Source organism: Alosa pseudoharengus, unplaced genomic scaffold, assembly GCF_046254945.1.
Source record: "Alosa pseudoharengus isolate Yale_2024_CS ecotype anadromous, Long Island Sound unplaced genomic scaffold, YU_APseudo_1.1 YU_APseudo_1.1_scf_5, whole genome shotgun sequence".
NCBI classification, from domain to species: Eukaryota; Metazoa; Chordata; class Actinopteri; order Clupeiformes; family Clupeidae; genus Alosa; species Alosa pseudoharengus.
In genome coordinates, this window is record NW_027468837.1 from 19887205 (window position 1) to 19907886 (window position 20682).

At 42.1% G+C, this 20682-nt stretch overlaps 2 protein-coding genes across 2 annotated transcripts; both read left to right on the forward strand.

Annotated features, from left to right (window-relative positions):
- Nucleotides 1-7193: 7193 nt before the first annotated feature.
- chia.1 (chitinase, acidic.1) lies at nucleotides 7194-10387 on the forward strand. Its single transcript, XM_076267518.1, has 11 exons — nucleotides 7194-7225; nucleotides 7325-7354; nucleotides 7476-7680; nucleotides 7932-7988; nucleotides 8153-8318; nucleotides 8515-8639; nucleotides 8886-9009; nucleotides 9233-9415; nucleotides 9550-9666; nucleotides 9760-9886; nucleotides 10005-10387. The coding sequence occupies exons 1-11, from the start codon at nucleotides 7201-7203 to the stop codon at nucleotides 10211-10213; spliced, it is 1368 nt and encodes a 455-aa protein (XP_076123633.1). The 5' UTR covers nucleotides 7194-7200; the 3' UTR covers nucleotides 10214-10387.
- Nucleotides 10388-17489: 7102 nt separating this feature from the next.
- chia.2 (chitinase, acidic.2) lies at nucleotides 17490-20264 on the forward strand. The gene is made up of 9 exons (XM_076267407.1): nucleotides 17490-17674; nucleotides 17884-17940; nucleotides 18042-18207; nucleotides 18372-18496; nucleotides 18807-18930; nucleotides 19084-19266; nucleotides 19489-19605; nucleotides 19784-19916; nucleotides 20014-20264. Exons 1-9 carry the CDS (start codon nucleotides 17592-17594, stop codon nucleotides 20262-20264), a joined length of 1239 nt encoding a protein of 412 aa, XP_076123522.1. The 5' UTR covers nucleotides 17490-17591.
- Nucleotides 20265-20682: the final 418 nt, after the last annotated feature.

The following is a 20682-nucleotide window of genomic DNA, read 5'->3' on the forward strand; positions in this document are numbered from 1 at the left end:
AACTGTGATTTCCACCAGTCTTTGAGCTGCCTATTTTTTTGTTTGTTTGTTTTTTGGTCTCTTTTTCACCTGTCCCAAGTCTACCAGCTTCTAATCCTGTATCATCACAGGACATGTTGGAAACATCCTGGTGTTTTGGACCAGGAGATCCAAAGAAAGGTAATGGCAGGCAGGTTTTTATTCCTTTTTTACATAAAAGAAAAAACAAACAAACAAAAACCTAGACTTAGAAATTAATAGCTGAATTGGATTTAAGCAGAAGCTGGCTTTGATTGTGCACAGGTAATATTGTCAGTAGAAACTTGCCTTATGGGAACAAACCAGGTGTGTTTGGGTTTGTTTGTCCCCACGGAAATACCCCTGGTTCCTCCCACACTTGTTTCCTTTTATTTTCTCCACTGCCCATGGCTTTCTTTCAACTATATAATGTCAAGGTCAAAGTGTGCTAATAACAGTCTGGCTGTGAGAGTCTGATAATGAAAGCAGAGGCTTCTTGACCATGCCTGCTGATGGATTTTTCTCAAGCAAATCAGTGCTCTGTTTGATGTTTCTATTTTGTTTTCTATTTATTACTTGTTTATACTGTAATTAATTTTGTATGTGACAGATGATACATGATTTATTAATGAATTGGATGGGACAGGCTGTTGGATTTTTCTAATTCAGTAACATTATCCAAGCTGTTGCATGTAATATAACCTTATATTATGCTGTGTACTTCACTTGAAACATCTCCCATAGTCAGCAGTGTGTATCATCACTTGAAGCAACTGATTGGATAGTTTCAAATTACTTTATTTTAATAAAATATTTTTTTTGTTACTGTATTACAACCATTGTTGCAGAACATACATGGTAGTCCCTGGAATGTCATCCAAGATATCCCATCAACAGCCCCCCTTTTGTCAAATGTTGTATAATACTCTTGTTAATTATTAGTTGATTGGCTAGGTACTACCTAGATAAGGGTTTAGATTACATTGTTTCTTATCCAATGCACTCTCGCCCAAATAAAGGCTAAGTATGATGACACACAAGCAAGAAGCAAAAGCAAGGTCTACAGATAGCATGCCTGCGTAGCTGCACATCTCTGGCCTTGTGGGAATAAATGGAGGATGAAGATGGCAGCCATCCAGTTGGAAATCAGGTGTTACTTTACTAAAGTGGGACCATAAATGCTATTTAAAGTGTAAACCCTGGTGAGACTGTGAGATGTCCTTTCTAGAACAAGGATCTCAATATTTTCTTTTTGTGTCACTATTGCAGGGAGACAGCATTTCAGTCATGTACTCATGCCAGATATTTATGTACTTTTGTTAATTACTGTATTATATTGGATACTGTTGGACCAAGATAAGCCCAAACGTACTCAGCAAATGATGTGTTTCACTCTTGTGCTCTGCATTCTAAAGACCAAGACATTCTTGATACAAATGTAAACTTGTACAACAGTGTTAACTCTGTGCCTAATGAAACACAGGGTGGTTTTCTATCCAAGTGAGTCGTGACATTTTTTGTAATATTAATGATAACAAAAGTTTTTTTGTATGTGATTAACATCCAGATAGAGGCAGCTACTCACACCGTGAATGTTAAAGCCTCTTGAGTTTCTTAGTTGTTTCTTAAAGAGAAATATAGTTGTTCAAACATGTGACGATTCGAATATGGCCATTTTAGCATTGCCTTCTGTACAACTGTGAATAGATGTAGGTTTTGTTTTTGTTTGCTTGTGGTCTTTGTCACCTACATGTACTGACAGTGCTGAGAACTAGAGAACTAGTCAGCTCTCCACAGACACACAGACGCCCATGACTGAAGATATGTGTATATTTTTTATTTTGCAACAGCGACTGAGGCCTACCTTGTAAGGTAGTCTAGGTTTGGAGTCATGAGGATGCATTCCCAGTCAAGTGAGATCTGTTCACCACATGCGTGTAACTTTTCAGTCAGCACACAGAGATGTTTGACACTTTTGTGTCAACTGGTCAGTTTTGGTCAGTCATCTAGCTGCTTCCTGGGAGCCCATCTTCTATGCCAGTACCTCTCAGGTGACTGTCAGCGGAAAGATCAAATGGGACGATGTGAAAATGGCACTTGTAAATAATCTTCAATAAATACATGGGGACTGTGTTCAAGGCGGTGGTCTGCATGCATTATTTTCTTTTTCATTATCAGATCCTGCACCGTGTGATTAAATAACCAGCCACAGCAGATGCTGGCCTTGGCACTCCCCAAGTATATGACAATAACCTTGAACTACTGGTTAATACAATGGGAACATGGGCAGTCTTTAGAAATATATTGATCACTAAATTATGAATGTTCACTGAAGATTCCACACACAGAGCTTGCTAGAAGCTGGGGGTGAGTTAATGCAAACCTAAGCTGAAAGAAGCTCACCCTCAAAGGTAGGGTAAGCGATATGAAACAATTTCTAACACGTAACACTTTTTGTAACATTCAGTGAATATCTGCTCACGATCCACTGGTGCTCCATTGTCGTACACTAAAAAAACTGTTCTTATAGCCCTGGTTTCATGAACTGGGATAAAACCCCAAATTGGAGGCAGCCTGTCCCCCAAACAATAACAAAAAGACAGTGAAGTTTATCGGGGAGCACTGAAGAGAGGGGTGAGCTACCGTACCTCTCTACTGTGTTTTGTTTGGTTTTACAGTTTTTCTCAGTCGCTTTGGTGCTTTTAGTAGAAATTAACCATTAGCAAAAGCATGTCACTTGCAAGTCTTTACACCATCGTTTATGAAAAAGATAGTGAAATGGCTTTGTCATGTTTTCATTATGACAGTTTATTCTCTCAGGGCCAGATGTACTAACGCTTTTGCGCCCACTTCAGGCGTATTTGTTTCGCAATGTGCGTGTAAAATCATTGCGAGGTATGTACAAACAGGCCGCAATGATGTAAAAGCGCAAACTGCCTGTCGCGGGAGCTGAAAGTGGCAGATTGCGTTTGTCATGTCATGCATATGCATTCATGGGAGGATCTAGGGGAAAGTGGGAGTTTAGTGTAAAAAGATGGGAGGGGAAGCGTAAAGAGCGCCTAATTATGTATTCCGCGGTATGTACAAAGACTGCTCCTGAAAGCGCACGTCTATTCTGCGCCTAAATACTTCTGCCTTGTAAAAGCAGGTGTTAATCCAAATTGCAGTTCAATGCGTCAATAAGAGAACCTTTCAAAGACAACAGAATCGCTATTTAGAGCACCAGTTTTGTAAGTATTTGTACTATCACAAGCAACCTTAACTTTCGTTGGCCTTTCGAATGTCTTACTTTCACTTTCACGTCATTCACTTAAACTTTCCTACTTGCTAGATTTGACCAATTTTCCATAGCCTACGTCAGGCACTTGCAGAGAAGGGGGGCTACAGGGGCTCTAGCCCCTGCCCTTTGATGTCCAAGTGCCCTTTTGACAAGACCCGTTTTTTACTTTTTAAAATTTGTAATACTTAAGCTAGTTCCAACGTGAATATTCGCTAAAATGTGTCATCAATAGTTTGTGAAATTAGAAATTTACAAAAATAACAATTTTCTGTGTTAATTGAAATGCCTTGTGGCCACCAATCCGTGACGTCATACATTCAGTGAACTCTCAGAAGGTGCACGCAGGCACAGTGCGGCAGGAGACTTTTGGGAGCACGGTAAGGTCACTTGGCAGTTAGCCTATCTGAACATGCAATAGTATTCAGCTTAGAGATAGAGAATAAAAGTTGTTTCATGTTTAATGAAGTAGGCTATCAACCCCGTTTTAACCATGTCATGGTCCATCCATTTCAATAACCTGGCAGCTTCTAAAATCTAAGACTGAACGTTCATAACATATTATGTTTAGGTTACTATGTTATAGTAGCTTAGGTTAGTAGACCTAGTTCATAAAACAGAGTAGACAAACCTTTTCTAAATCGTCATAAGCCGACGACATAGGCTACTGTAGTTGTTTAACTAACCCAACTCCACACGTCGTTGTTTAGGCCTACAGTAGGCTACATTACGTGTCATTTCACACAGTGGCCACACGCACAGCACGTGAATCTGCAAGACACCAGCTTGCTAATGGTGGTAGTTCACTGTGATAAACATTAAAATTATAGCCTGACAAGCCAGACAATAACATTGCTGCCGCTAGGGGGCGTCTAGATTTCTAGGCTATTAAAATTAGCTTTGAATTTAATCAATAAGATGTAGCCTTATAGCCTATGATCTCAGTGTAGACAAGAACATTTTGTTCCATGTGCCCTTTTTTTTTTTATTTGAGCCCCTGCCCCTTCAAAGGTCTCTGCCCCTGGCCTACGTGCACAAGTGGTTTGAGTAAAATTACTGATCTTCATTATCTTCCTGCTTGTTGACATCTTATCATGTATGGTATTATTTCATGATCGCTAAACGTTTGATTCTTTTTAATGTTGTCATCAGTTAACTTCATTCAACTGCGCTTGTATGTAGGCTCTGCCGTTCAGTTGTGGACGTTCGTAAATTGCGTTTATGGGCGCAGTTTACACTAGTTTGGCCTATGACGGAAACTTGGATCTGACAGCTTTCGCAATCTGTGGTTTGTCCATGACGCTGATAACGCTATGTTCGCAAATACATCTGGCCCACAGTGAGGTGAAGCACACACTAATCGAGATAGATAGATAGATAGATAGATAGATACTTTATTGATCCTCAAGGGGAAATTCAAGGGTCTCAGTAGCATACAGACATAACACACAACATGCACTTACAACAGAAATGGTAAACATTAGTATAAGTATAAACATATAACTAAACTCCACTGTACAATAAAGACAGTAGAAGATAAGATAAGAAACTAACAAAACTAAATACTAAAAACACTATATAAGTTAAATTAAGAAAGTCCAATGTGCTTGAGGGTGATCAAGCATAAGACGCTTGTAGTGACAGGGCCAGGACTGGAGAGGTGCTAAAGGGAGTGAGTATCATGGTGAAGGTGCAAACAGTAGTCCAACCATTAGTCCTTAGTTGTGTGCCTGGCAAGGTGCTCAAGAGAGTGGGTGTCATGGTGAAGGTGCAAAAGGTAGTCCAACATTAGTCCAACAGTGCAACCGTAAGGTCTAGAGACCAGCATAACTAATATAGACAAATAGGAGAGTAAAGTGTAATGTAGACAAGGTAAAATAAAAAACTATTTCAGTGCAAGAGCAGGTTGAGGTAACAGTGTATCAGTAAAACAGTAGTGAAAAACATTAGGCTGTGTACAATAGTAAAACAGTAGTAAAACAGTAGTAAGCAGTAGTGGGCAGTCAGTACTCAGAAAAACATGGGCATGGAGAGGCAGACAGACTAAGCAGAGAAGTCTATCTCTCCTCTTCCCTTTAGTGAAGCATTGAACTGCTCAATGGCCCTAGGAACAAATGACTTCCTCAGCCTTCCTCATGACTTCCTAATCCCGGTGCAGTGAGCTGCCTGCAACAACAGCGGCGCTCTGGGAGCAATGAGGGGTTAGGTGCCTTGTTCAAGGGCACTTTGCTCAAGGGCACTTGCAACCCTCCGGTTACAAGTCCGAAGCGCTAACCAGTAGGCCACGGCTGCCCCTGTTTGTCCTGTGCACACCCAGGTATTTGTACGAGATTATATATAGTATTATTGGGGGGGCTCTCTGGGGGCCCCCTGTCAGTGCTGGGCCCTTGGAATCGTCCCCTGCGCTTGCGTGTCGCATTGTGTGTCCTATTTCTAGCATGCGCACATTTTCAGCATGGCTCGAGACGTACCTGAGACGTTTGTGTCACACAGGCAGTGTGCACACCATAACCTGTTAACATGGGTGTCAAAATGAAAACAGACAGGTAACGCAGTCACCACACTAGCAGTGTGAATAGGCCCCTAAGGGACTGTCAATGAAATGGGCAACAAGAACCAGAGAAGGATGTCAACTTCCCCTTTCATGTAAAGTCCCCTTTCATGATGTTGAACACACTAAATACTGGTTTTACTGGTGTTCTCAATTTAGTAAATCGTACGCACAAAAAGGCACGTTTTACTAAATAGTGTGCTCATTTTACAAAATTGTGCTCTCATTTTAATTGCTGTAAATTGAGCGCACAATTTAGTAAAACGTGCGCACAATATACAAGTAGTAAATTGTGCAACGTGTGCACAATTTACTAAATTGAGAGCACAATTTAGTAAAATGAGCGCACTATTTAGAGAAATGTGCACAATTTAGTAAAATCAGCGCACTATTTAGAAAAATGTGCACATGATTTAGTAAAATGACCACACAATATACTAAATTGTGCACACAATATAGTAAAATGAGACCACAATTTACTAAAATGAGCACACATTCTCTCGATACACGATGTTGTATTTTATGTTCTCCCTTGGTTTCATTTGCACCTGGTGGAGAGAAAGTTGACACAATAAAGAACTGGGAACTGGGAATGATTCTTCTGCAGCCGTACCTTTCCCCTGCTGAAAAATAACTACCAGTAGTTTTTACTATAGTTCTTTTTCAAGAGTCTATGCGGGAGCATTTACATTTACTGTCTTTTCGGGGCCAGTCAGGGATACAGTTCCCGACAAGTCTGTCCTATGGTTTCCTCAACTGAATAATTTCCAAATTACATGCACATTTTATCAACTGCAACAAGAAAAATGTGTATTTTAATTAACATGCACTGTTAGAAATGGTACAATTTTCTGGGCTACATTTGTGTCAACAAGTAAGTACCACTGTAAATAAGTGGTACTCGTGGTCTCGTTTGTAAAGGTTAAGGAACTTGTCAAGGGATTTTCAAGTTAATAGGATAGGAAAATCACACTGTATCAAGAATCGTAAATCACTGATATGTTGTGGTATGTGAAAAAAATAGTCATGAAGGGTCATATTATTCATGACCAATGGTTGACTTATCAGGTGTACTTTGGTACCCGTTATTAAGGTCGGAGTATAAATGAGCGTTACTGGATCCTCACTGAATTGTCATAACAGAAGGGGAAACAGGTAAATCTTCAGCCCATTTAATTTTAAAAGACATTGGTTAAATCTGCATGTAATCTAAAGACTGTGTTGGAGTCCAGGTGAAGAATAATTTATTGTCTGTGCCAAGAAATTATATAATTTAAAAGGCATTGCCCTTTACAAGAAGCAAAGTATATTATTGCCCTTGGATTATAATATAGGCTAATTTAAATATAACTTTTTTCCCCACAGAAATTGCTCAATGGCACGACTTGTTGTTTTGGCAGGTGGGTTCTGATGTCAGCCTAATAGTCAACACATGATACATTTGTTACAATGTTTGCAATTATTTTAATATTTTCTATCTCTCTCTGCACTTTCTTTAGCTTTGGGGGTGCTGCTCACCCTGCAGATGGGTAGGTGTCTGATATTCATATCCTATATGAAGCATATAGAAATTCAGACCTATAGGCTTAATTATTTTACAACTCAGGGACTTAAAACAAGCTTATATTGGTCTGACTCCCTCCTCTCCAGTGAGTTCCACCAAGCTGGTGTGCTACTTCTCCAACTGGTCCCAGTACAGACCGAGCGTGGGCAAGTTCACTCCTGCCAATGTGGACCCTTTCCTCTGCACGCACGTTATCTACACTTTGGCCACCATCAGTCCTGAGAACCAGTTGGTCACTGTCGAGTGGAATGATGAAGACATGTACAGACAGCTGAACAACCTCAAGCTGACGTAAGTGGGGCCCTTTTTGGACAGTTCTTCTCACCACTGGAAACGGGCGGAATATCAAAAAATATGCATAACATAAGACATGCATGGACATGCACAGTATAATGCATGCATTTATTTCCATCATGTTGTGTTCTGGAACAGACCCTAAGTAAGTTAAACATGTGTCAGTCCTATCTAAGCTAAAATGAAACTACAGTATTTTCTTTAAAAAGGTCACTTATCATAGTTATTTACTTGTTGCACCTTTTCAGCAATCCTAACATGAAAACTCTCCTCGCTGTTGGAGGCTTGGTCAATGGAGTCAGTCCGTAAGTTGAAAACAAGGAAAAAAGTAATCCATTCACTGCATGAGATAAGCTACATAACGCATAATACAATTTGGTGCAATTAAGAGTGCGTTCAAAAGCATACAGTAGCAGGTATTTTTGGTCCTTGTCCATGCAGTAGTCTTCTCATTCTGTCCACATTGCAGATTCGTCTCCATGGTATTTACACCAGAGGGCCGTGCAACGTTCATCCGTTCGGCCTTGAGTTTCCTGCGAACTTTTAACTTTGATGGGCTGGACCTGGCCTGGGATTTTCCTGGACAAAATGGAAGCCCGCTGGACGACAAGCAGAGGTTCACTGCCCTGCTCACGGTGAGAGAGCAAACCCACAGTGTGCAGATAGGCAGGACAAAACAGTTCATCACTGATATAGGGTGTTTGTAAAGAGGACTTGAGCTACAAAATACAAAGCTAATCATCATTCAGTCATGGCATTTCAGCATTTCTTGCATCTCTTAACCGCCACTCTTATTTGTTTGTTTGTTTGTCACTCCTTGCCCGTTTACAGGAACTAAGACAGGCAATCATGAAAGAGGCCACGGAAAACAGGAAACCCCCCCTCCTACTCTCTATCAAAGTCGGATCTATAAGGTCCACAATCGATATCTCTTACGAGGTTCCAGAGGTGTCAAGGTACCTGTGATTACATAGCTGCAGTGGCAGCCTACATGTCTAAGTGACATTAGGAATCTCTGATCGATGTGATTGTTAAGGCTGGATCAATGATTTCAAAGTTAGTGCCTGTCGCATTGCAAGTGTTGCAAACGTTTCCCAGTCAAGAGTTACCAGACTAAATGAGTTTAGATTTTCCAGGCTAACATATTTAGCCTAAACCTAAATGTTTACAGTTGAGATGTTTACATGTTTACATCTCTACAGCCAAGTGGACTTCATCAGCATCATGACCTATGACTATCATGGTGCCTGGGAGAAAAGGACCGGACACAACAGCCCCCTCTTCCCCAGCTCTCTCGACCAGGGAACTCATGTTCACCACAACATTGTAAGATGATAATCACATCTTAGGGCAAAAATATCACAGGGAAGTCATAAAAGTTATGTATGCATAGGATGTTTTCTATTCTGACTTACTTAATTATCAAAATATCCTGCAGTGTAATGGAAAATTGAGTTCCCTACCTCAAGAATGCTGTTGATACTAGCCATTCAGTTTCAGAACAATAGATCTGCACATTTCTGATTTTGCATTGGTCTTCCTCTGTTAGGACTCTACTGTGAGCTACTGGCTGATGAAGGGTGCCGATGCCAACAAGCTGCTCTTGGGCTTCCCCACATATGGCCGCACCTTCCACCTGACGACCTCTGCCTCAGGCCTGGGCGCTCCCGCAGACGGCCCAGCTGACGCCGGCCCTTACACCCGCGACCCTGGCTTCTGGTCCTACTATGAGGTAAGGCCTTCTCTGTCAGTGCAGTCTGATCAACACATAACAGCACCGCTGCTTCTAGCGTTGTCAGTACACTGACATCCTCTCTCTCTCTCTCTCTCTCTCTCTCTCTCTCTCTCTCTCTCTCTCCCTTCAAGGTTTGCTCCTTCACATCGACTGGCATTCAGGGCTGGATCACAGAACAGAAGGTTCCCTACGCAACCCATGGCAACTCCTGGGTGGGCTATGATAACAAAGAGAGCTTTGCTGCAAAGGTACACAGCAAATGACATCTCTTTGCTATTAGCTTAAGCAAGTATGGTAATAAGAAAACAGTAATATGGAATGTGTTCTGCTATGGCTATTAGACCCAGTGGCTGAGGGGGAAGAACCTGGGTGGGGCGTCTGTGTGGAGTCTTGACCTGGACGACTTTGGAGGTGTCTTCTGTGCAGATGGCGCATACCCTCTGGTCAACCACCTGCGCAACTCACTGGGTAAAGACGCACACTATTCCTAGAGATCACACAAGACCACAGGTGTTTGAAAAACACTGTCTTACATGCTTACAAGTATTTTCTCTCATTTAAGAAAACGTCTGCTATGTTCCTTCAGGTTTCCCACCCAAACCTACCACCACTCCAGCCCCCACTACGACGCCGGACCCCATCGCCACTTTCTGTGTCGGTAAAGTCGATGGTCTTTACCCCAACCCTGCTGATGCCAGCACCTACTTTCAGTGTTTCCGTGGAAACACCTACGTGCATAGCTGCCAGCCTGGCCTAGAGTACCAAGATTCCTGCAAGTGCTGTGACTATCCATAAGGAAATACAGGGACAGCTCTGGAGGCCAAGAACGCAACTTTGTGTCAGTATCATTAATTAGCGGAATATTTGGCCATTTGTATCACTTTTTTGTAAAGTGCTATGCTGACTGAATGTTACTGTGAAGAGTAACAGAATGGGATTCTTTTTTTATTCTGAAATAAAAGTTACACATTGTCACTTCTTGTCTGACGTATCTTCTTTGCAGCTTTGGCAGACCTAATTGTCCTTTCCCATAGCCTGACTTCATATCTACATATGTATTACACCTAAGCTCTTCAGCTAGTGGATATAGTGATCTATAAAACCATAAACATTATAAGTATCTAGGTGGCTTCAGTTTTCTTTTTTATTACACTAGGCATATTACAGTAGGAAGGCATGATATAGGTATACAGTAGCGATAACAGTTGTCCTGTCAGATATACATGTATGTAAGATACGCAAGACATAGGGAAGACCGGAGAGCCATAGCAGCAGTATTGTTGGAGCACCATACCAAATATAGCCTCAGTGTCCATACAGGCTGGAGTCCAACCTGAGATAATTTCCTGAACCCACTCCTCATCTCTCTCACACACTCATTTGCTGTCCATTCTTCACTGACCCATCAAATAAAGCCTAATAAGCCCATCTTTATAAACATAAAAAGATGTATGGAAAACATTCAACTGAGGTGTGCTGTGACCACTGCCCTCAATGTGTACCATTAGCCAGTCAGCATAAACAACTTAAAGCTGCAGTTGGCAAGTCTGACAGATTGAGGGGATTTAGCCAAAATTTTGAATGTTTACAACTCTCATGCCCCTCCCCCACTACCACCGAGCACTCTCTCATCAAGTTTGTGCTCATCAGTGCGCACCAGACTACACTAGACTGATTGACAGTCAGATCTCACACAGCCCTGCTCTGATTGGACCAGAAAAACCGGGAGCTGTGGATTTTTGCAAAAAAAATAGGTGGAGGTAGAAGTGCTATTTTTGATTTATGTTGTTTTGTCGTCATAGTGTCGGTTTCAGTGAATATGATCAAAAAAATCTTGCCAACTGCAGCTTTATCTTGATTTATTATTATTGATTCTATCATTATTGTACACACAGCAAATCCTTGCAAGTGAGAGTCAGATCAAAGCAGTTCAGTAAATATTGCTGATAACAGGAATTAGCCAGCAGTCCTTATTATAGTTAATTATTATTATCATTGTTGTAGGTCTAAAGTTACATCTATGTCATCAAGAATACAGTTTAAGTTTACAACAGAGAAGACCACAAGAACATGTTCATGTCTCGCAGATGAAATAGGGTCGGGGGCACTCTTTTTAAAGGACAATTTGCAACAATTATTTATAAATTACAAGACTGTGAGAGAGCCCACATTGCATGCCAGTTGACTCAGGACTAATGGACAGGGTTGGGTCAGATTACTTTGAAATGTAATCCATTACTGACTACAAATTACATGGCAATTTTTGTAATCAGTAATGTAATCAGTTGGATTACCAAAAACATGTAACATATTCTGATTACTTTAGGATTACTTTTAGATTACTTCAATAAATATACCCATTAAGTAAAAGACAGACACCACCACAGAATTGATGAAAGAATTCTCATTCTGTTTTTCTCCACTCTTCTCCAAACATGCACAACTCAGCTTAACCTTTATAAGGGCACAACTGGACAAAGAATTTAGCTTTCGCTGGATTTTTTTGACCCAGGGACATGGCCTGAGATTGGCATAAAAAAGGGAAGCATTAAACCCAAATGACACCATGTCCATTTAAATTGTGGGGGTGAGAAAATTATTATTTTGGGATGTTTTTCAACCAGGGGGACCTGGTGACTTTCTCAAAGTAAACGGTAACACTAAAACAAGAGGCTACATTAAAGGAACCATATGTAAGATTGTGGCCAAAACTGGTACTGCAATCACTTTCAAAATACTGAAGAGTGGTGTATCCCCTCCCCCTCCCCCCTGACTCGAGGTTGCACACGCAGATGGCGAAACACTACTGACTTCGTGATTAGTAGATAGCTGGAGGGTGGCGCATCAGGCCAAAACACAACATGACATGACAAAACACAACATCAACAACAGTTGAGGGCTGCAACTTCACTTTTTAAATGACAATATCCTGGCTGGACTACTGTTGTCAGTGATATAAGTATTTGAAATGAACATGATTTCTTAATGTCTAGTGACATATCAGGGCCATTTTATGATTAATTGAAATATTTTTCTTACATACGGTTCCTTTAAGATTAGGAGGAACAATCAGGCAGTGCCGAGAGACCTGCCCCAATAGTATTGTAACGATTTGATAGCAAACCACACAGTTGTCCAATCAAAAGGTTTATTCACTGGGAACGAGAGCCGGGACACAGATAGACCAAGACCAAGACCAAGACACAGAACACAATGCAAACAGGGCAGGTCAAGCACGCACACACACTACACATACAGGGGAGGACGCAGCCTCCCACACAAAAAGGATCACACACGAGGGAGAACTAAAAGGGAAACATGTCACAATAAAGACGCTAACATTACACACAAAACTAAGGAGAATAACGACATAAACCCCCCAAATGTTCGCTCTCGTATCCCAGGATCCCCTGCGCGGGAGAACGCGAACACTGTCTTTTTGCGCCGACGTTACACAGCTCCCCCAACAAGCCATTGCCGTCCTCGGCAATGCCCACGAGGTAGCCACATGCTAACGTCGGCGCGCGTCGCCCGCCACTCAGTTCAGTGCGACAGTACCGCCAACTCACGTGGGGTGCACGCCGCAGGAGCTCACTCAACGGGCGCCACGCTGCTAGCAATCCAGTACGGGCGTGCTAGCAGCCACGTGGCCGACCCGCTCGTCACCAGCTCCCTCTCAGCAGCCGCCCTCAGGCTGCACTTTCCGCGGCGTGACACCGCGGCACTCCTCCTCTCCAGACGGGGCCCTAGGTGGCCTTACAACCGTCGACACTGTACCAAGCACCGGGGTTCGAGGGGGGCCAGATGAAGCTGCGCCAACGCCACTCCGCTCCGTCGAGTCGCCGACCAGGACAGACAGGCACCGACTCCACAGCAACCGGACCGCGCTGAGCTCTCCCGCTGCAGCTACCGTCTTCGGCGTCCCTCCTCGTGTTGCCATCTCGCAGAGCCGTACTGCTCTGTTCCCGGCCCGTTCCACTCCTTCGCGGCCTCGGCGAAGGCACGACCCCCGAGATGGTCGTGCTATCGAACTCCACACAACGAACTTTTTTCAAAAGGCGCCGGCCAACAGGCCAACTAGAACTAGCGCCTAGCACTGCAAGGTGCCCCTCACACGCACCCAAAAGTTAAAGCACACACCAAAACAGTCACACACTAGAGGGCCCTTCCGTCGAAGCTGCCCCACCGTCGTGAGTTCGCTGCCCTCAGCGGCTCCGCCAACCGTCCATCGTCTAGGAACCTCTTCCTCGCCGCACTCCCTCTCTGCTCACGCGTCGCGGCTCGCCGTGGAGTAGTCAGCGCCCAGGCCATCGCCGTCCTCTCCGCGAACGCTTCTTCAGGCTCCTCTTCCGGCAAGAACTTCTCCCATGGCCGCAGGCAGCTCCAACCGAAAGCTCCTCTCCTCCGTCGGCAGTAGCGATAGAAGGCCCCGAGCTTTTTAGTAGCCCTTACAAGGGCTCTCTCTGCATCCTCTTTGCGTGGGCCTCCACCCAGTGATGAGGTCTCCCGCTCCCAGCTGCTCCCGCTGAGTGGAGGCCATGTTCGAAAGTCGCTTCTGACACCAATGTAACGATTTGATAGCAAACCACACAGTTGTCCAATCAAAAGGTTTATTCACTGGGAACGAGAGCCGGGACACAGATAGACCAAGACCAAGACCAAGACACAGAACACAATGCAAACAGGGCAGGTCAAGCACGCACACACACTACACATACAGGGGAGGACGCAGCCTCCCACACAAAAAGGATCACACACGAGGGAGAACTAAAAGGGAAACATGTCACAATAAAGACGCTAACATTACACACAAAACTAAGGAGAATAACGACATAAACCCCCCAAATGTTCGCTCTCGTATCCCAGGATCCCCTGCGCGGGAGAACGCGAACACTGTCTTTTTGCGCCGACGTTACACAATGTAAGTTAGTAAGTAAGTATATCTTTTGATCCCGTGAGGGACATTTGGTCTCTGCATTTATCCCAATCCGTGAATTAGTGAAGTCGAACCGACAAGCCCAAAGGCCGAAGCCCTAACCAGTAGGCCATGGCTGCCCCAAAAGGCAGCATTTGAACATTAAACCACACAGTGATCCAAAACATATAGCCAAACAAGGCAAGAAATAGTTAACAGAGAACAATATCAACATTTTAGAGCAGACCTCAATCCGTCAAAAAAGTGAGCACAAGGCCAAAGTGATGGCAAATAATCGTTCCTGCCTCAAAACCCAGATTGCTGCTAAAAAGGTGCAGTCTACAATCATTGTGGAGACATGAAGAGGCTTGGTGGGTATTATGAACCATTTTGAGAGCTGTGGTGGTAAATAAAGATGTTTCCAGTGATTGTTTAAAAAGGGTATGAATTATTTTGAACATGCAATTTTTCTTGCAACCTTTTGGCATGTGCAAGTGTCATTTTAAGTAAGAACAAACATATTGGTCAAGAGAAAATCAGTATTTGCCAGGGGTATGAATAATTTTGTTCTTACAAGGTAACAAAAGAGTTTATCTGCGAGCGTCATGTGTAATGTGCCATGTGTCCCTTCAAGAGTGAGGAAGCCGCATTCCTGTACCTTTTTACTATCATTAAATGTTTATACAATCTCTTTATGGCCTACATAATAAAACCATAAAAAATGGAAATCAATATGGGACAGTATTCATGGCACCATGCAAGCAGAACATGGTGTGATAAGCCCAGATAAAGCCGCAGCCTGCTTGTCAAAAAGCTGTCAAAGCCCTGATTACAATGAGAATAGCTACAGTACCAGAGCTCTGGATGACATAACCAAGTTGTTTATCTGTCATTCATGCGTCGTTATGACAATGAGGTTGTGGTGTCCAAACAAACTATATCAACTAAATATGTGTGCTCAAATATCAGCTGGATTCCTTAACAGTGTATTATCAATTAACAGTGTATTATTAATTATCAATCTGTATCGCACCGATAGAAAATGCAAATTCTACAAATTGATTGATCTGAGTAAGCAATAGTCCACGCTGTAGAAGGTGGACATATAGATTTTCTTGTACAGCATATGAGAAGTTGAATACACCAATTGATAATATTCCAATGAAAAGAAAAAAACACTGTCAACTTTGATGACTTGTTTCTCCTGTGTGAGATTTTGTACCGCTACGTTATTATTTCTTTTATAACCTTTATCAGTTTTTATCAGTTGTTTTTACAGTGTACTGTAGGTCAGAGAAATGATAAAGTGAACTTCTGTTCTTCTTATCCAAAGGAAAATTGCAATCATTGTAAGATTTATTGCAAATCATGAGTTATACATTGCTAACCGACTATGCATCAATTGAAAATGTGGATGTATGAATGTTGTATCTATATGCGTGTGTTGGTCATTTGATTATAAGTTCCATGATTGTCGACCTCAGGTCTTCTCCAGTGCACCTGTGCAGAACAGGTGCAAAAGTCTTTATTTTTTTTCAAAGTACTCACCGTGAAATGGGCTGTGTACACTGTGCACTGACTTACTTTGTCTCAAAGTCCTTAAGAAACCACAAGGCCTGAACCCCTTGAACTTAAATGACAATCTGTTTATGATCAAATATTCAGGACTTGATGCCAACAAGGGCTGACAATGACACAAATTATGTCATCAAGAATTATATAGCACCATATATCTATATTTCATATATCTATATATCCATGTATAGCAATTAGACTCCTGAACTCCTGAAGATGTGCAACTATATTATACCACCAACATTATTGTGTGGCAATTAAAGTTTCTATTCTATTCTATTCTATTCTATTCTATTCTATTCTATTCTATTCTATATAGGAATTAAATATGTGTTTCATGCGATGTATTCAGAAATCACCTTTACTAAGCAAAGCAGTTGGAGGATAAATGCAACCTGAATTTTGGGATGTAAAATAGTTCAACCTGTTATCAATGTCTTGTCAAATATTTCAGTTCAGTAGGAGGCTAATTTCTCTCTTTCTTTCTTGCTTTCGATTGGACTCTCAAATGAAGTAGTCAATACTCAGGAGATCTTATAAAGCAGTTTAATAAAAAGGCCTTTTCAATATTCCTTTTATACAGTGCCCCTGTACCCTAATTTCCTGACACGGGGCAGGCTATATGGGCACTTATTTATTTTCTTCTTTCTTCTCTCTTGATTCATTAATGTTTCATACTTTTTTGTTAATACATGGGTACAGTCAACACACAGTTTTCATTTGCATAAAACACTGTTCTGCAGTTCACATATGATGTGACTAATACTCTGACAATGCAACGCCGAAAATCAATCAGTTTCTTGAAAATGCATATAGAGTGCATTAACATGAAGAAAGATTACGCAAGATCAGAGTCCTGGCTGTAAAAAAAAAAAAAAACATTGATAAACATTTCAGAGTTTTACACTACAGATATCTTATCATCTGGGTCCATATAAAATGAACCATATCATTCCTTATTAGGTTTAGAGGTTGAGTGAGGTGGAACTCAAATGCCCTTGGACTTATAAAAGACAGTCAGTTCAAGAACATCTTTGGCTTCTCAACAAGTTAAGAAGTTCCCGTGGTAAGGACAGAAATCCAGCCATTTAGAATGATCATATATTATACATATTCAGTGAGAGTTCAGAGAGAGATAGAATTTCTTAATTCTAAAAAATATATATTAAGTTAATAAAATAATACTGATAAAAGCTGACTTCTTACATTAACTGTTGGACTATTGTAATTTTAATGAATCCATTTTGAAGCAACATAGTTTTTTTTACAATCAATCAAAGTGACTACTTTTAACTTTTTTTTCTAAGATCTAGGAAGAAAGGAGAAACAACAGTCAACCATGAGGCTCACACTCATCGCAGGTATAGCTGATAAACTGATTACATACAAATAATTAATAATAATAATTTTAAAAAATCTAATTCAACATAATGATTTTGTATCCATTTAGGCTTGTGCCTGGTGCTCGGCCACGTAGGTAAGTAGTGTCTTGATCGAAATTACTTATGTAAGTAGCCTCATTGTTCACTCTCAGACTTATAGTACTGTCATATGTCTACAGGAGCATCCATGGACATGGGTTGTTATTTCACCAACTGGTCCCAGTACAGACCAGGGACTGGAAAGTACCTTCCCGCTAATGTCGACCCATTCCTGTGCACCCACCTGTTCTACGCTTTTGCCATGATCAACCATGCCAATGAACTGGTGACCTACGAATGGAACGATGAGACACTTTATGCTGCTTTCAACAACCTCAAGACAGTGTAAGTGACAATACTTTGAAGTCAGTACTCTCTTCAAAGCCACTTACCAATTAATTTTGACCCTAGTCTACTTTACACCAAGCATACATTGGTGACTACCATACACAAAGCTATACAAGAGGACAAAATATATCACTAATTATTCAAAGCAGTAATAAATGACCTCTTTTCTTATATCTAATTGGTGTATTTTCTTCTTGTCCTTTCAGCAATCCATCACTTAAGACTTTGCTAGCTATTGGGGGATGGAATTTTGGCTCAACACAGTAAGTCACTCTGGTGGATGGCCATTTTTTTCATCCCACAGCTCGAATTTTCCAAGACATGATACACCTATGTGAATTAAAACAACTGCCATGTCTGTCAGATTCTCCATCATGGTGTCCACCCCTACCAATCGTCAAAAGTTCATCCAGTCCAGCATCAGCTTCCTGAGGACGTACGGCTTTGATGGCATGGATCTGGACTGGGAGTATCCCGGCTCCCGAGGCAGCCCTCCAGAGGACAAGCAAAGATTCACACTTCTGTGCAGGGTGGGTAAATGGGGCTCCTGTCTAACAGTGTAAAAGTGCCCTCTCCCTCTCTTTCCTTCTTTTATCACTTTATGTCTCTCTCTTTCTCTCTCTCTCTCTCTCTCTCTCTCTCTCTCTGTCCCTTCTCTGCCTCTGACCGCTTGCTCTCTTGTCCACTCTAACAGGAGCTTGTGGCAGCTTATGAGGCTGAGGCCCAGGCCACTGGAAAGCCAAGACTGCTGCTCAGTGCTGCAGTAGCTGCCGGGAAGCCCACCATTGACGCTGGCTTTGAAATTGCTGAAATTGCCAAGTTAGTTCAAACATTTTTTTTCCTCTAAACAATATGCACGATGTGCTTTTTGCATGAAGCTAGGCAGACTTCTGTAGTTCAAATGGTTTGATATGAATACAAAGACCTCAATGCTTAAATGGATAAGGAATCCATATAACTCACATCGGCTGAGGTTGAGGTGCACCTTTCTGTCAGTTTCTGCCAAAGCTAAACCCAGACAATTAGCTCAGCTGCATCTGAGAGGGACGTGAAAACCTGGTGAAGATGGTCATCCAAATGCCTTTTATTCTTTTCATTCCGATCTAACTCTGATCTCTGACCTTTCTAGGTCCCTGGACTTCATCAACATCATGACCTACGATTTCAATGGCGCCTGGTCAACCGAAGCAGGCCACAACAGTCCACTGTACCGTGGGAAATTTGATGAGGGCATTTTCATGGACTTCAACACCGTAAATGATACTTACTTACTTACTTACTTACTTACATGCCTTACCATGGCATGCGTTTTTGCCAAAACATACCTCTAACTAATAGACAGGATTGAGAATAAATTATTAATCTATGTCCCAAATATCTGTGTGCTCACTGTGCCCCTTTTTCAGGACTTTGCTATGACCTATTGGAGAGACAATGGCACCCCAGTGGAGAAGCTCAGAATGGGCTTTGCCACGTATGGACGCACCTTCCGCCTGACCTCCACCGACACTGGCGTTGGCTCACCAATCGGTGGTGCAGCGTCAGCCGGGCCATACACCCGCGAGGCCGGCTTCTGGTCCTACTATGAGGTAAACCTTTAAACGTCTTAAATAAAGTGGGGCGTAGAAATTTCATGTTAATGTTTAACATTATAGATACTATGCATAGTAGTCATGGAAAAAGAGTAGCCCACTTGGCCCTTTTTGGTAAGCATAAGGGCAGTTTTGTCATGTTTCACGTCCGAGTGCTCGGAAGAGTAGAAAAGCACTATATAAATGCAGTTGATTTACTATTTTCCATTCTTGTTCCAGATCTGTGGTTTTCTGAATGGTGCCAGTGTGAACTGGATTGACGATCAGATGGTTCCCTATGCTGTTAAAGGCAATGAGTGGGTTGGATATGATGACAAGAAGAGCTATGACATCAAGGTAATTAATCTCTTTTCTAAGTGGACGGGCTTACTTATATTTATTACTAGCCTCGTAAACCATACTCTTGAAGTAAAATGAAATTGAGCGGAAGTACGTAGACGGGCAGAGCCAGGCTAATTTATTACTGCTTAGGAAGTAAAAATTATTCCATCTTTTTTCTCACAATACAATACAGGTACAATATCTGAAGGAGAAAAAGTTTGGTGGTGCCTTCGTCTGGGCCCTTGATCTGGATGATTTCAATGGAGAGTTCTGCGGAGAGGGCAAACATCCCCTCATGATGCACCTGCATCAGCTCCTGGAAATCAGTGAGTCACTTCTTTTGCCATTCCAAAATTCATAACATCTCATTCTCCTCTGAAATTGCTTCCTCTGACACCTCTTTATTTCTTCACCATCATCCAGAGTACCCCCCTCCTCCACCCACCACCACACCTAAGCCTGGCGCCCCCACTACCACCAAAACCACCACCACTACCACCACCACCACACACAAGCCCAGCCCCGGCTTCTGCAATGGAAAGCCCGACGGCTTCTTCGCTGACCCAACCAACCCCTCCAACTTCTATCAATGCTCTAAAGGGGAAACCTACCCCCACTACTGCGCTGCTGGCACAGTTTATGATGCCAGGTGCCAGTGCTGCAACTGGCCCTAAAAGCCAGAGACGGACCCTAAAGAAGTAATGCCAACCTTGCTTTAACAATATGTGCCATCATTATTTGCACTTTTAGAGTGAAAAATATGCTTTTGTGCTGTTTGTTTGCATTTTGTTGTGAAACTACAGAGATTTACAGTATGTACTGTTTCTTAAAGAGTTTTTTAAACCTTAAAATAATGTTTCCAAAATCGTTTCAGTGATTCATCAACTCATAACAGGGTGAACGGCACTTCTGCATTCACTTTGCGGCCCTCTATCGGCTATAACCGCACTATGTAAGTTTGCCAGATCGGGTAGCGGATCTGTAGTTCGATGGAATGAGACATAAGAAACTACAAATTTGACTTGCATGATGTCGCAATACATCATACTTTCATAAAATCATGCAACATATTCTACCTTGTCTGTGGACATC

Bases quoted from the DNA above. Each gene is read 5' to 3' on its own strand.
- chia.1 (XM_076267518.1), top strand. From the start codon at position 7,201: ATGGCACGACTTGTTGTTTTGGCAG. The intron at 7,681-7,931 runs GTAAGTGGGGCC...GCACCTTTTCAG, and splicing joins CTGAACAACCTCAAGCTGAC to CAATCCTAACATGAAAACTC. The intron at 9,667-9,759 runs GTACACAGCAAA...TATGGCTATTAG, and splicing joins AAGAGAGCTTTGCTGCAAAG to ACCCAGTGGCTGAGGGGGAA.
- chia.2 (XM_076267407.1), top strand. From the start codon at position 17,592: ATGATCAACCATGCCAATGAACTGGTGACCTACGAATGGAACGATGAG. The intron at 17,941-18,041 runs GTAAGTCACTCT...CATGTCTGTCAG, and splicing joins TGGAATTTTGGCTCAACACA to ATTCTCCATCATGGTGTCCA. The intron at 18,931-19,083 runs GTAAATGATACT...CCCCTTTTTCAG, and splicing joins TTTTCATGGACTTCAACACC to GACTTTGCTATGACCTATTG.